Source organism: Rosa chinensis, chromosome 4 (genome assembly GCF_002994745.2).
Source record: "Rosa chinensis cultivar Old Blush chromosome 4, RchiOBHm-V2, whole genome shotgun sequence".
In the NCBI taxonomy this organism is placed as follows: Eukaryota; Viridiplantae; Streptophyta; class Magnoliopsida; order Rosales; family Rosaceae; genus Rosa; species Rosa chinensis.
Window position 1 is genome coordinate 52,132,059 of NC_037091.1, and position 14,520 is coordinate 52,146,578.

A 14,520-nucleotide genomic window follows, 5' to 3' on the forward strand; every position below is an offset into this window, starting at 1 on the left:
CAACAACATCCTTAACATTCAGACGATCCTTAACATTCATGATTCAACAACATTGACTTATTACAAAGTAATTACAAACAGGAACTTACATGACCAGAAAGGAAGAAGGGAAAAAAATTGAACACGCCATTAATCCATAGTCCTATACTCCTATTCCACAGAACAAGAGCGTTCTGAAAAGAACATGAGAATCACCACCTGGACATCAAGAGATTAAGCCAATAGCCAAACTGATTATTATACTGAACAAAATCAAACTTTTAATTATGCACAGTAAGATATCTTGCATTTAGTGAATGCCATGTTCTTTTATTGGTAATTTGCAGCTCTCTATATTCTCCGGTGGAAAAATCCTTCTAGCATGTTAAGTTGTTAACATATACAGTTATGGTCTTTTGAAAATCTTTTACATCAAAAGAGATTTCCTATACCTGGGTACAGATGGTGGAACATCGAGACCCACAAACTTAGTCCTTCTCCCTCAAACATCAAACATTCAAACTTATTCATCGGTGCTCCTGCAGCCCTGATCCTCCAAGCACAAAAGAAAAACCATTAAAAGTTTAAAACCCATAACAAATTGGTAAATCTCAAGATAATATATAACATATCCAAGATCAAATTGCTAAAAAGCCTAAAATTGGGTAGATCGAAGTCTCGAACCTCAACTCAACAATCCAAAGCTTCTAATCCAAAACAATTGAAGCTCCGAGCTCGTACTCACCAGCAGTACTGCAGCAATTGTTCAGCTACTTTGAATCGAATCGATTTGACGTGAAATGAAATCGAAGGCACCGAACGATTCGATTCTTGGAAGAGTTAGAGAGGCTCAGAAGCTCACTCGAGTTCGAGAGAGAGAGAGAGTGAGGAAGACAGGGAGTGGTCGAGAGAGGGACTGAGGGATTAGGGTTTGGACCAAGAGTTTGAGAGAGAGGCTCAGCCGCTCAGGTCTCGCTCGGGTTCGAGAGAGAGAGAGAGACGAGGTGAGAGGCAGAGTGGCTAAATGAGAGAGGGACTGAGGGAAATCGGGAATGGGATTAGGGTTTGCAAAGTTTTAATCTAACTGTTGTTAGTTAATATGGAATAAAATCAACGGTTATGATTAATTATATAAGAAATATTTAAAATAATTAAATATTATATTTAATACGTGGTACGGTACGGTATACCGTATTTCTTTAAAATTCCATACCGATACCGTACCGATTACCCCTATTCGGTTCGGTTGTACCGTACCACAAGTTCGGTAACCGAACCCCTTGGTAACCGAGATCCTTGGTTCGGGACGGACTTGGTTGGTTGGTTTGGATCGGTAGGATTTGCCAGCCCTAGTGATATACACAAGAAATGATTCAAAGTACTGACGTACAAACGGTTAGATAACATTAAATATACTTTTTGGTTATAGAAAAAAAAGAAGGATTAAATTATGTTTAGTCTCTATACTATGACTTAGGCCTCATCAAAAAGCCCGCGGATCAAGTGGGCCGATGGAGGCCCGCCGGCCCGCAGGGCTTTTGGCCCGGCCCGGCCCGCCAAAAAACCCGTAAAAGCCCGCCTTGGTGGGCCGATGGAGGCCCGCAAAAAAGCCCGCAAAAACCCGGCCCGGCCCGTAAAAGCCCGCAAAATATTATATATGTGTGTGTGTGTGTGTGTTTATATATATATATATATATATATATATTAATATATATACATATATATGTGTATGTGTGTGTGTGTTATATATATAGATATATCTATATGTGTGTGTGTGTTTATAAATATATATATATATATATAGACACATATAGATATATATTTGTGTGTGTGTTTATATAGATATATATATATATATATATATAGTCATAGAGATATATATATATATTTATAGATATATATATATATATATATATCAATATATCATATATGTGTGTGTGTTTATATATATATATAGAGAGAGAGAGAGAGATATATAGATATATATATATATATATCATATGTGTGTGTGTGTTTATATATATATAGAGATATATATATATATATATATCCATATATATATTAATATATGTGTGTGTGTGTATAGAGAGATATATATATATATATATATAGAGAGAGATATATATATATATATATTCTACATATCGGTTGACCAATCCGATCGGATTCGAAAATATGGTGAAATTGGCTAAATTTTTTCCCACACTCATAATCTATTGTAATAAACTCATCCAACGGTCGGTTTTTCCATTTTCTTTGAATTGATAGGGGTTGCTCTTGGGAGTGTATGATATATAAATATAGGTTTATAAGAGTAACTACGTTTGACGTAGTTGATCGAATTCGAAACGAGAACCAAATTGGCTGAATTTTCTACAACCACCATAAAACATTACAATCTCTCCATCGAGCGGTTGGTTTCTCCGAATTCATTTTCTACTTCATGGTTGCTTTAGAATGAACCTAAACAATTTAAATGCAATGTATAAGTCATACAACTATAGGATTAAAATTGGTATAGACCAATGTGTTTGTAATTAAAATTAATTTTTTTTATCTTATATCCACGCACATCCATTGATGGAATATATTCAAACGTGAGTGAAAAAATAAGCACGTTTCGCAGTTGTCACGGCATCGGTCAACCAATAAAACATATAAGTGACTACGGTTGACCAATCCGATCGGATTCGAAAATATGGTGAAATTGGCTAAATTTTTTACCACACTCATAATTTATTGTAATAAACTCATCCAACGGTCGGTTTTTCCATTTTCTTTGATTTGATAGGGGTTGCTCTTTGGAGTGTATGATATATAAATATAGATTTTTATGAGTAACTACGTTTGATCTAGTTGATCGAATTCGAAACGATAACCAAATTGGCTGGATTTTCTATAATCACCATAAAACATTACAATCTCTCCATCGAGTGGTTGGTTTCTCCGAATTCATTTTCTACTTCATGGTTGCTTTAGAATGAACCTAAACAATTTAAATGCAATGTATAAGTCATACAACTTTAGGAATAAAATTGGTATAGACCAATGTGTTTGTAATTAAAATTAATTTTTTTTATCTTATGTCCACGCACATCCATTGATGATATATATACAAACGTGATGTGAAAAAATAAGCACGTTTCGCGATTGTCACGGCATCGGTCAACCAATAAAACATATAAGTGACTACGGTTGACCAATCCGATCGGATTCGAAAATATGGTGAAATTGGCTAAATTTTTTACCACACTCATAATTTATTGTAATAAACTCATCCAACGGTCGGTTTTTCCATTTTCTTTGAATTGATAGGGGTTGCTCTTTGGAGTGTATGATATATAAATATAGGTTTATAAGAGTAACTACGTTTGACCTAGTTGATCGAATTCGAAACGTGAACCAAATTGGCTGGATTTTCTACAACCACCATGAAACATTACAATCTCTCCATCAAGCGGTTGGTTTCTCTGAATTCATTTTCCACTTCATGGTTGCTTTAGAATGAACTTAAACAATTTAAATGCAATGTATAAGTCATATAACTTTAGGAATAAAATTAGTATAGTCCAATGTGTTTGTAATTAAATTTTTTTTTTTTTTATCTTATGTCCACGCACATCCATCGATGGAATATATACAAACGTGATGTGAAAAAATAAGCACGTTTCGCGGTTGCCACGCCATCGGTCAACCAATAAAACATATAAGTGACTACGGTTGACCAATCCGATCGGATTCAAAAATATGGTGAAATTGGCTAAATTTTTTACCACACTCATAATTTATTGTAATAAACTCATCCAACGGTCGGTTTCTCATTTTCTTTGAATTGCTATATGTAGCTCTTTGGAATGTATGATGTATAAATATAGATTTATAAAAAGTTAGTGTCTTTAAAAATTTATTTATCAACAAATTAGTATCTATATATAAATATAGATTTTTTTTGGTACAATATAGTTATATAGATTGTTATCTTTGGTTGTATTTGATCATTATCCATTGAATTTCCAAAGCTTGATTAAAAAAAAAAAACTTGTGTCTTTAAATATTTATTTATAAATAAAGCCCGCAAGGCCCGGCCCAAAAAAGCCCGCAAGGCTAAGCCTGGCCCGGCCCAAAAAAGCCCGCAAGGCTAAGCCCGGCCCGGCCCGAAAAAGCCCGCAGGCCAGCTTTATATGGACGGGCTTGGATCCTTTGATTTTTAATAAAGCCCGGCCCGGCCCGGCCCGCAATTATTTAAAAATATAGCAAGGCCCGGCCCGGCCCGGCCCAAGCCCGCTATGAATGGGCCGGGCCGAGCCGTTGACGACCCCTAACTATGACCCTTTATTCGTTTCAGTCCCTGACATTCTCATTTAATTAAAAAAGTCTCTAATGTCACAATTTTCGTCCAATCGGTCCTCGCCGTCCAATTCCTCTGTTGGTATGATGACGTGGCATTAAAGTCAATGTCAACTCAGGGCCACGTAAGCCTATTCAATTGTGAAATGACTATACTATCCATGCCCTCTATTATGGGTATTCATGCTGCCCTTCTTCGTCATTTCTTGATAGGTATCAGATCGAGCCGTCTCTCCACTTTCCCTTGTTGCAGCGATGGTGACCCAAATCGAGAAGCATGTTGCAACATGGATCGTGACCACTTTCTCCTTCTAAATTAAATCTGAGAAGCATCAAATCAAACCCTTCTCTGTCCAATCCTTGAGAAGCACCGACCCACATTGCAGCGACGGTGACCCAGCCCTCTCTCCATTTTTCGGCTACCTCTCAATGTCAAACTAGTGTCGTTCGACTCCTCTTGGCGGCGCGAACTGGAGCTCGGTCTTCCTTGCTCAGAACTAGTGGCGACGGTGGCCAAGCCTCTGAAGAAAATGGTGTCAAGTTGATTTTAATGGAGTCATAGTCGCTCTAAGTCCCGAGTATGGCGCCTTCTCTGAAATCATGTGAATATGAGAATGGCGTCGCCGTTTTCTGCGATTGAGAGTTTCGAGTCCGAGTTTGGGACTGAGTTGACTCGGAGACTAGCGACGAGTGAGTCGAGGAAGAGGAAGAGCGTGAGGCCGAGAGTGGTGCTGCTTCGAAATTTGAGGAATGAAATGCCATCAGTGGAGATGAGGAGGACCACGAAGGTTTTTGGGATAGGGAAGGGGTTGGACGGTGCCCGAGTCTTTCGTTCGGGCTGCCACCTCTGGCCGGAATCTCACGCTTTGACTTTGTTTGTTTGTGCGGGTGGTTTGGATTTTGAATTTTTTTTTTTGGGGGAATTTTACTCTTTGTTGATGGGATCATAGATGTTACTGCATCTGCAACATGGAGAAGTGGGTCTGGGAATGGTTGTGGTGGAGGGTAGGTGGTGGGATTGGGTGTTGTGACAGGTGGAGTAGCAGCAAGTGGTGGTGATGAGAAGGTGGTTTTGGTGGTGGTGACCTTGAAACTGCTCTTGGCAAGTCCTTGAATATCAAAGAAGTTGGAGGATCATTGAATGACAGATCCGAGGAGATTTTTGGATGGTAAGCTTGGTGGTGATGGTGGATAGATTGGTGGTGGTTATGGTGGTAGTGGTGGTGGATTTTGGTGTGAAGAAAAGAAAAAAAAAAAAAAAAAAGAGAATAAAAGAATGAATGAGGGAAAATGCGAGAGGGGTATATTGGACAAGTTACAACTTAATCATGTGGCATGCAAACTGCTAAGTTGGCGTGGCTCGAGTGCCACGTCAGCAAGTTAACGGCCCAAATTGAAAGAATGCTAACGGACTATACCGATCAGACGGAAATTATGACATTAGGGACTTTTCAGATTACTTGAGAATGTCAGGGACTGAGACGAAAAAAGGGTGATAGTACATGGACTAAACATAATATAATTAAAAAAAAAAACTATAAATATAAAGAGTTGAAATTAACTAATAAGTGATGGGTCACTTACACCGCTGGAGCATAGAAGAATTTACAGTCATACACAACCTTTCCTTTCCAAAGGCAGAGTGCAGCATTAACACCTTATAAATGTACATGTTCTTAACCGCTAGATTTATAAACTCTTGACACAAAATGGATTGTGCTAAAGTTTGGTATATGTTGTATTTTTACCACACACTTATGACTATATAAGTGTTATGCTTGGTAGTGGTCTAGTGAATGCGATCAGGGCCAGCCTTAAGATTATAGAGGCCGGGGACAAACAATTAAAATATGAGATCACAAAGCTTAGATTTGTGTGTGTGTGTGTGTTTCAAATATATTTATAAATTTCTTTTTTCTTCTGATAAATTTAAGATCATAAATTTTCTGTTTCTATTTGTGGATTTATAAGAAGAAAAAACTCAAACCAAAAATGACCATCACTGGACAATGGAACAAAACAGGCCACATAACCACAACACAAACACACACTGCATGTAACAAGAAAATTCTTCTATGCACCGGTGGTGTAAGTGAACCAACAGATTTAACAGATCAAAGCCGTTGATATTTATAGACAAAATTTTTTTATAGCAAAAAAAATATACTTAATGTTATCCAACTGTCCATTCATGTTGGTATGTATGCACGTCGGTGTACTGTATGCTCTCTTCATGTAACAAATGTCCAAAAGTTTATATATGTACAAATAATATGTACAGATAATACTAGAGCACATAACTCCCCAGGCCCACTGGAAGCCGTCAAGTGGCACCCATTAGGGTCGCCTCTAGACATAATAGTCCAACAATCATGTTAATTTGATGTATAACATCAAATGTATCACATCTGTATTGTGGTATTGCATTCTTGTTAATCAAGTTTATTCCGACTTTATTTAAGTGAAAAGTTTTGAATTCAAGTATAATGGACTTGTTAATCTAGTTTGCCCTGTATATTGTTCTAGTTCGTTTACATTACATTAATTTATTAGTACATCAAGTACACTAGCTTCATAATGTTTTTGGGTTAAATGAGCTTGATGGAAAAAGTACAATAACAATTTAAAACAGAGAGAAAAAAACCCTAGAGAGAAAAAAACCTTGGGAGCCGCGTCGTCTTTCTTGCCTGTCCGGCTGTGCCTCGGAGATGGCGCTGGCCTCTGGCCTTGCCGGAGCACGGTGCGTGCGGCCGGACGGGTGGTCTGGTTCGTTGGCATGCTTGTGGCTCAATGGCTGGGGTTGGGAAGCTGCTTTTCTCGTCTTGCTTATGTGCAGGAGGCGGCTGAACGTGGATCGGGTTGGTGGCTGCTAGGTGGGATCGATGTTGTTTGGCTCTATGGTGCTGCAGTGGGACTGACGGCGATGCTACCATGGATAGGTGGGAGATCGGAGATGGGAGGCGGAAGGACAGGCTGGCTGGGACCGGTTGGGATCGGAGGTCGGTCCTGTTTGGTTCTGATATCCGGAGTGAGGATGTGTGGGGCTGGGGTGGTGGAGTGGGTGGCTAGTCTTGGCTGGTGGTTCGACGATGGAGATGGCTCGCAGATGGTTGAGGTCCGACATCGGTGGTGGAGCGGCGAGTATGGTGGCGTGTTAGTTCAGGTGCCTTCCTGGACTGGGCTAACGAGGTGGGGCTTGGCTGCCTTAGCTCTCTGGGCCTGGGCTTGTTATTTACTTATAATTGGTGTTTGAGCCCAAAAGTAAGTTTGGCAAAATCCTTTAGTGGGTCTGAGCCAGTGGGCCGATACTTGTGGCCCAAAATGGGATTACATGGACTTGGGTCGTGACGCTGCTTATCCCATATCTCATAAGGAGATATCATCATTAATTGCATGAAGATTCGAGCGCTTAGAAGGGCGCGAAGATATATTTGCACTTAATACGTGCGTATCCTACTGCTCGCACGCATCCAGCGATCACGTCTAGGATTCTAAAAGGCAAAATGTTTCTCTGGCCGATACTTGCCTACATTCTAGCGACGATAGAGGCGGATAACATTAATTATCGCTTACGATAGATATCAAAACTGTTAAGAGTTTTGATTTGATTCAAGGCCAATAACTGTGGCCTAAAATATAGTATTTCATTCCTATTTGGACAATGAATCTGCAATAGCCTATATATAGAGGCTAAGGACAATACAGAAAGGGACCTCTCTCAAATCAATCAATCCCAGCGATTACAAAGCCTCCCCGGAGCAAACCCTCAACCTCGTTGAAACCCGGTGACCGCCCGCCAGTCCTAGTCTCCTCGCGAGCCGACTGTCAGCATCACCAGTTCAACCCGGCGACCGTACTTCCAGTCCCAGTCTCCCCAGGAGCCGACTGCGAGCACAACCGCCACTGTTACTTCCAGCGAAGCAAGGGTAACGCCCTCGCACCCAGCGAAGCTAAAGTCACGCTTTAGCAAACCCGTGTTCCTCTCAAACTTCCTAGTGATTGCTCTGCTCGGCTTTCAAGTTGAGTATCGATTCAGTGAACGCAAAGAGACCACAACCAAAGCCCTTACCCGCGTAAGGCAAGAAGTCCTTCTCCGGAAGGCAAGAAAAGAACCCTGTGACGAGGTTGGTGCTCTCCTCGTCTACAGCGCTTGAAAAGAAGTCAGGTCACGGGGCTACCCCAACGACTGCACCCCGCGGTGCTGGCACGCCTGCGCAACCACTCGCCCAAAAGAGACTGTTTGCACACCAGCTGGTTTTGGAGCCAAACAGTTGGTGGTTTTTGGTTAGGTTTTTTCCGTTTTGGTTTTTGTTTAGGTATAATAAGTCCCTCCTCAATTGAGCGAGGGTTAGTTTGTTTTGGGTTCATAAGTGTGTCATGGTCTGGACTTTTGTCGGTGCTTTTTGGTTATCAACGTGATGGTGAATCACCCTTACACGTGGTCTGGCAGTTTTGGATCGCGGTGTCCGAACGGGTGGAAACAGTTCATCGTAATGTTGGCGACTGGGTTGTATCGGTATATGTTAGGTGGTTACTCATTGTAGCTCGAGGGTATGAGCGTAAAATTTGGTTAGGGGTTGAGCCTTTTTGGCTCATGGAAGTCACTCATGTTGACGGTCCCGTAACTATGGATCTAATGTTATGTAATTTGTTTGGTTATTAATGGAATTATTTATTCTCAAAAAAAAAAAAAAAAGAGCTTGATGGAACCTTTTTTTCTTTTTTTTTGTTGGACCTCATTTCATAATCCTATTTCACCCTTGATACAATTAAGCTGAAAAAAAATTGAAAAAAATAAAACTCTAGTTGGTAATCCTCTCTCTCTCTCTCTCTCTCTCATTACTGTAGTATCCCCTTATATAATTATGATAATTAGGGTTGCAGTTGTTCCTGAAGCCAACAAAAGGATTGGACTTGAGATAAGCAGGCAACAATTGAATGCTCCAAAACAAGTTGGGGGTGGTAATAACAGCAAGAGATGAGAAAAAGAGCCATAGAAGCTGCTGAAAAACATTAGGCTTCTGGGTTCTCCGATATGGTCCAAAACAATTAAAATAAAATAAACAAGTAGATGTCGCATAGTTTGCTCTGTTTCATGTTTGAATAACATAGGATGTTGTTGATGCTCCTGAGGTCGTTTCTCAACTTGAGTAATGAAACTATCATTTGGAGTGGGGAGAAAAATCTCTTCGATTGAAGAAGTTGATGCAGCAGATCGTAGCAAAGGGAGCAGGGAGGTGTAGAGAGAAACCAATAAGCGTAAAACTGAAAAAATAGTGGTAAAAATATCATTGGACGTCCAAATAAAAATAATAGAGGTATGAATAGAAGCACTTTTTCCTAAGACGATGCAGGACCAAAAAAAAAAAAAAAACACCAGAAAGCAAGGATTTCCAGTTGAGTGATTCAGGGTTTAGGGATTAGAACATTAGAAAGCAAGGATTTCGAGTTGAGTGATTCAGGGTTTAGGGATTAGAACATTAGAAAGCAAGGTGGTATACGTTATGGTGTGCGGACAGCTACTGTAATCTTCACTCGTTTTCAAATTGCATATAAAAAGGTTGGTTCGATCATGTATAGCCTCTAAGCCACCTCTTGTTCTTTTTTTCAAGCAGAAAAAGGATAACTGCTGTCCCTTTTAAGTTGGGATCAATTTCGTTTTCATGGCCTTAGAAAAAGATGGTAACTAACTGAAACTTTCCCTCTCTATGCGATTGTGTTTTGAGCATATATACTATTGAAATAAAATTATATATAGGTACTAAGCTTGCACTCAGTGAACTGTATGTCATATATAATTAATAATAGAACTAAGTTGAACTCGGCGCCTAATACTAGCTTGATGGTTGCAGGAATTTTAAAATCATTTTCAGATTCACCGCCAACTCATTACACTGTAAAAATAGAGTTATTTTCGATGATAACTGAACTTTTTTCAGAGGATGGATATGAATCATCACAATTTGAAGCCGGAGGATACAAATGGTAATTACTTTTTTGTCTGTCAACCCATGTCTACTTCTTTCTCTCTATATTATTTCTTTTTACATGAACTAGTGATACATTTTGAATTATGTCATTTGCTTTTCACACGCAGGAAACTGGTGTTGTACCCAAATGGAAACATGAGGAGGAATGTGGGAGACCACATCTCTATCTACTTGGTAATTGCTGGAACAGATTCACTTCCAACTGGTTGGGAGGTATATGTTGATTTCAGATTGTTTTTGCTCGATCAGAATAAGAAAGCCTACTCGGTTTTTGAAGGTACTATATATATGATTTTATCTACTTCAGTAGACTTGTTTATGTATATATATATATGCAAAGCATATTGCTTAATTTCTAATTTTTTTTTAATAGTTTTTGTTCCTTTTTGCACTTGTTAGATGCTTTTACAAAGCAAAAGTGCTTTAATGGAGCTATGCTTGATGCGGCTGGTTTTGATAAACTTATCCCCATTAAAGATTTTACTGATGTTTCCAATGGATATCTTATTGATGATACATGCGTGTATGGAGCTGAGGTCTTTGTTTGTAAAGAAAGGAGAACAGGGAAAGGAGAGTGTCTATCAAGGATAAGAGATGCCTCCGTGTACAAGCACGTTTGGAAGATAGATAATTTTTCAGAATTGGACGCTGAATCCTATTCATCGGAACCCTTTAATGCTGGAGGCTATGAATGGTATCTATGATAAGGCTTACGAATTTTCATATATGCGTTATAAAATGTAATTTTAGCAATTGATCGATGCCATTTACCTATTCAATTTTGCAGTTGTAGAACTTGTTAAAGTATTGTTTCCAATGCATTACATAGTGCTCGAAGATTAGATCGATGTTATGATGCCTGCAATCTAATATTATTCTCATTGTTCCTCGATCTACTGGTTGTTGCAGGAAGATAAAGCTCTATCCCAAGGGAACCGGTGATGGAAAGGATAGTCATCTTTCTCTGTTTTTCATATTGGCAAATCCTGAGACCCTTCCTCCTGGCTCTAGTATATTTGCAGATTATACATCGCGCATCCTAGATCAGATTCATGACAGGCATCACTCTAAAAGGGGTAAAGATTGACTAAACTTTTATTGACATTTCTATGCATGCCCTCAATTTTATGTCCCATAACGTGTGTGTGTATGTAGAAATAATATAACCAAAGAAAATTGAAGGGCTAAATTATGTTGTTTGTTATATATACTCTGGTATAATTTGGCTGCAGCATCGCCTAATAGTATGTTGTTTATTGGACTTTCAGCAACTAATGGCAGGATCTTCAGTACCTTGCATCCGAGTTGGGGTTACGATAAATTCATTGCACTGGAGATGTTCAGTTCGGCAGACAAGGGTTTTTTGATGAACGACACTTGCATAGTGGAGGTAGAGGTCACTGTCCGTGGAATTACTGGAGTTCTGTAGTAATAACCTTGTCCTAAGAACTAATTTTGCTGCGTGCACAGTGCCCCGATATGGTTATAATGTTTCTGACATCAGTGAAGATCGAACACATTACTTTTCAATAGAGAATGTTTATCAGTTATATTACTACCTTAAAGTTAAATGTTTGATCATGAATTTATAAAAAGCTGATCTTGGAATTCATCATATCGTATTTAATCGGCTGATCTGCTGTGAACATAAACCATTATTAATTGAAGATCGATTAATTTTCTAAATGCATCTAGGTATGAAAATTATACTTTTGGTTTATCCAATTTTGTGTTTCCCTTGGTTATAAATATGCACCATTTGTGTGTTTAATAAAAAATTTCCAAAGTCCTCCATGAAACCTGAAAGTTGTCAACACAAAAATAAAAATCATAATTTCTGCAAGAGTTTTTTTAAATGTACCCAGCAAATATCTAAATACACCCAACATATTTTTTACACTCAACAAAATCATAAAATCTTTAACTACACCTAGCAAGTTTTCCAATAATACCCTTATTTTAAATTAAACCCAGCAGAACTCACTGCACCCAGCAAAAGCTGTTCATCCCGATAACACACCCAGCAAATCCTTCGTTCTTCTGAGATGGTTTGGTATTCTAATATGGACTTTCTTAACACTGATCTGGTAACACGGATGCATACCCAGTCCCAAATTGAAGAATTTCTCCATCTTAGACTCAGTCGTCATCTCTATCCCATCGCTCCCTTTTTTATTTTCCGTAGGAAAGTACTCTTAGAATGGAGATTTCATCTATAAAGATGTTGAATCTGTGAGCATGCCGTCGGATTCCCCAATAGATATGTCCACCAATAGATCCTTCTAAGGAAAATGTCATTATTAAGGACTTAAAAAAAATATCAACTCTTCTTGATTAAGTATGTCCGCTCTTTTTCGCGGATCTGGTTATTTGCTTCACTGCTTGTTAAGGACTAGGAACATTTTTCCATCCTTACTCATTTATAAGTTGGCTCCTATTTCCATATATATGCATGTTTTTGTCCGGGACTTTCATCACTCAGCATCAATCGCTACCTCCTTCAGGACCGAATGACCGATCAAAGTGCAATTGAATGCAACAGCAAAGTTTTTTTTTTTTTTTGGTTGAATGATAAACTAAAATTAACATACCTTATTAGAAGCCTCCGAAATCATGATTGCACTCATAACTTTGTCAATATCATGTGTATTAAACCTAAGAGATGAAGCAATTATAATGAAAAGTAAAATTTGAATTTAAGGTTTTTCTGGAAGAAACAACGTAACAACTGACATAGTGAACTGCTGGGTTCAAATAGAAAAAAAAGTTTCAAATTTTATGATTTCTTTTGTTATTATCTTAATTTACCATGACTTTTAATGTAATTTCGTATGAGGATACAATTGTCTTTTCATGCAAAATTGATTTGCTGGGTGTATATAGATATTTGCTGGGTACATTTAGAAAGACTCTTTCTGCAACGATTTCTCATCCATCCAGGGGTGGCTTAGCTTTGGTTTTCCATTATTTATTAGGAGATTACGTAAAAGAAATACGGGTTCCGCTTCCCGCGGCAATATGCTTCTGATTTTGTACGGAACTCGAGGAGGAGCAAAACTTGGATAGGGCGGGCTATATTTGCAGGGACGGGGTGATATTTGAATATTTTACCTAAGTTTTAGCCAACCTTACATATATAAGACGGAGTTACCTATGTTTTGCTCCTCATATAAAGTGATTTAGTCATAATCAAAACCAGAAGATTTAGTGCTACTTGTAGGCTCTAGCTAGTGATCAATTACGAAACCCACCATCTCATATCCGAGGTCCCATTAACCCGCTCCACTTTCATTTTTTTAATTATCCACCTCATGCAATTATCAATTATCAATGTTCGAATTCGAATTCCCATCCCCCCCCAACTCTTTTTGTTGATTACAATTTAGGCAAGCAGGCTGCATTCGCATCATTGTGTTCCTTTTATGCTCAAATCAAGGCTATCAAGCATCGAATTTATATGAGTTCCATATAAGGATAGAAACTAGAGAATACAGATGAGTTGTGCTAGAAATATAAAGACCCCCTAAAATTTAAATTTGATGGAGTCTTATTCATAACATCACTTTATATCTTCATGTTATTTTATCGTTCACTCCACTAAAACTAAGAGCAAGGGCTAAACTTATATAAGCTAATATTGGTAGCTTAGTTAATAAGTAGTAAGTGACATGTTGTTATTTAAAGGATATTAAGACCATCTCCAACAGATGGGTCTTTTGCCATCTGGACACCCAACGGGTATTTTTGACCGACCAAACCATTCTCCAACAGATGTGTTTTTTACACGTGGATTTGACATCCACCTCTCCTCTGTCAAAAATGACAGAAACCATTGAAGCTGTCTTTTAATTTTTTATTGTTTCTTTCTCTCACTCTCCTTCCCTTTCACGGCTTTCTTCCTCTCCTCTCACCCAGAACTTCAAGCTTCCACTAAAAGATCACCCAGAACTTCAAGCTTCAATCTTCCTCTTCTCAAGATTCTTTTCTCTTCTTAGGATCATGGATCAAAAGAATTCAGCTTCATCTTCAGATGGTGCAGATGAGGAATTTTGGGATCTTGCCAATTCATCATCAGACGAAGACTTGATGAATCTGCAGGTTGAAGCTCGACAAGAGAAGGGGAGAAGAAGACGCCGGGGCTCAATTCCTGGTCATAAGCTGAATCTGACAGTGGGGATCATCCCGTCCTTGAATGTGGCAACCG

General features: G+C 38.7%; 1 protein-coding gene across 1 annotated transcript; it reads left to right on the forward strand.

Annotated features, from left to right (window-relative positions):
• Nucleotides 1-9,880: 9,880 nt before the first annotated feature.
• Nucleotides 9,881-11,956, forward strand: LOC112200902 (MATH domain and coiled-coil domain-containing protein At2g42480). Its single transcript, XM_024341915.2, has 6 exons — nucleotides 9,881-10,008; nucleotides 10,179-10,311; nucleotides 10,424-10,593; nucleotides 10,716-11,010; nucleotides 11,226-11,392; nucleotides 11,585-11,956. The coding sequence occupies exons 1-6, from the start codon at nucleotides 9,990-9,992 to the stop codon at nucleotides 11,743-11,745; spliced, it is 945 nt and encodes a 314-aa protein (XP_024197683.1). The 5' UTR covers nucleotides 9,881-9,989; the 3' UTR covers nucleotides 11,746-11,956.
• Nucleotides 11,957-14,520: the final 2,564 nt, after the last annotated feature.

What these genes read in the sequence shown, in the direction of transcription:
- LOC112200902 (XM_024341915.2), top strand. An exon ending in AGCCTACTCGGTTTTTGAAG is followed by an intron (nt 10,594 to 10,715) that starts GTACTATATATA and finishes TGCACTTGTTAG; the next exon opens with ATGCTTTTACAAAGCAAAAG. An exon ending in CAGGCATCACTCTAAAAGGG is followed by an intron (nt 11,393 to 11,584) that starts GTAAAGATTGAC and finishes TTGGACTTTCAG; the next exon opens with CAACTAATGGCAGGATCTTC.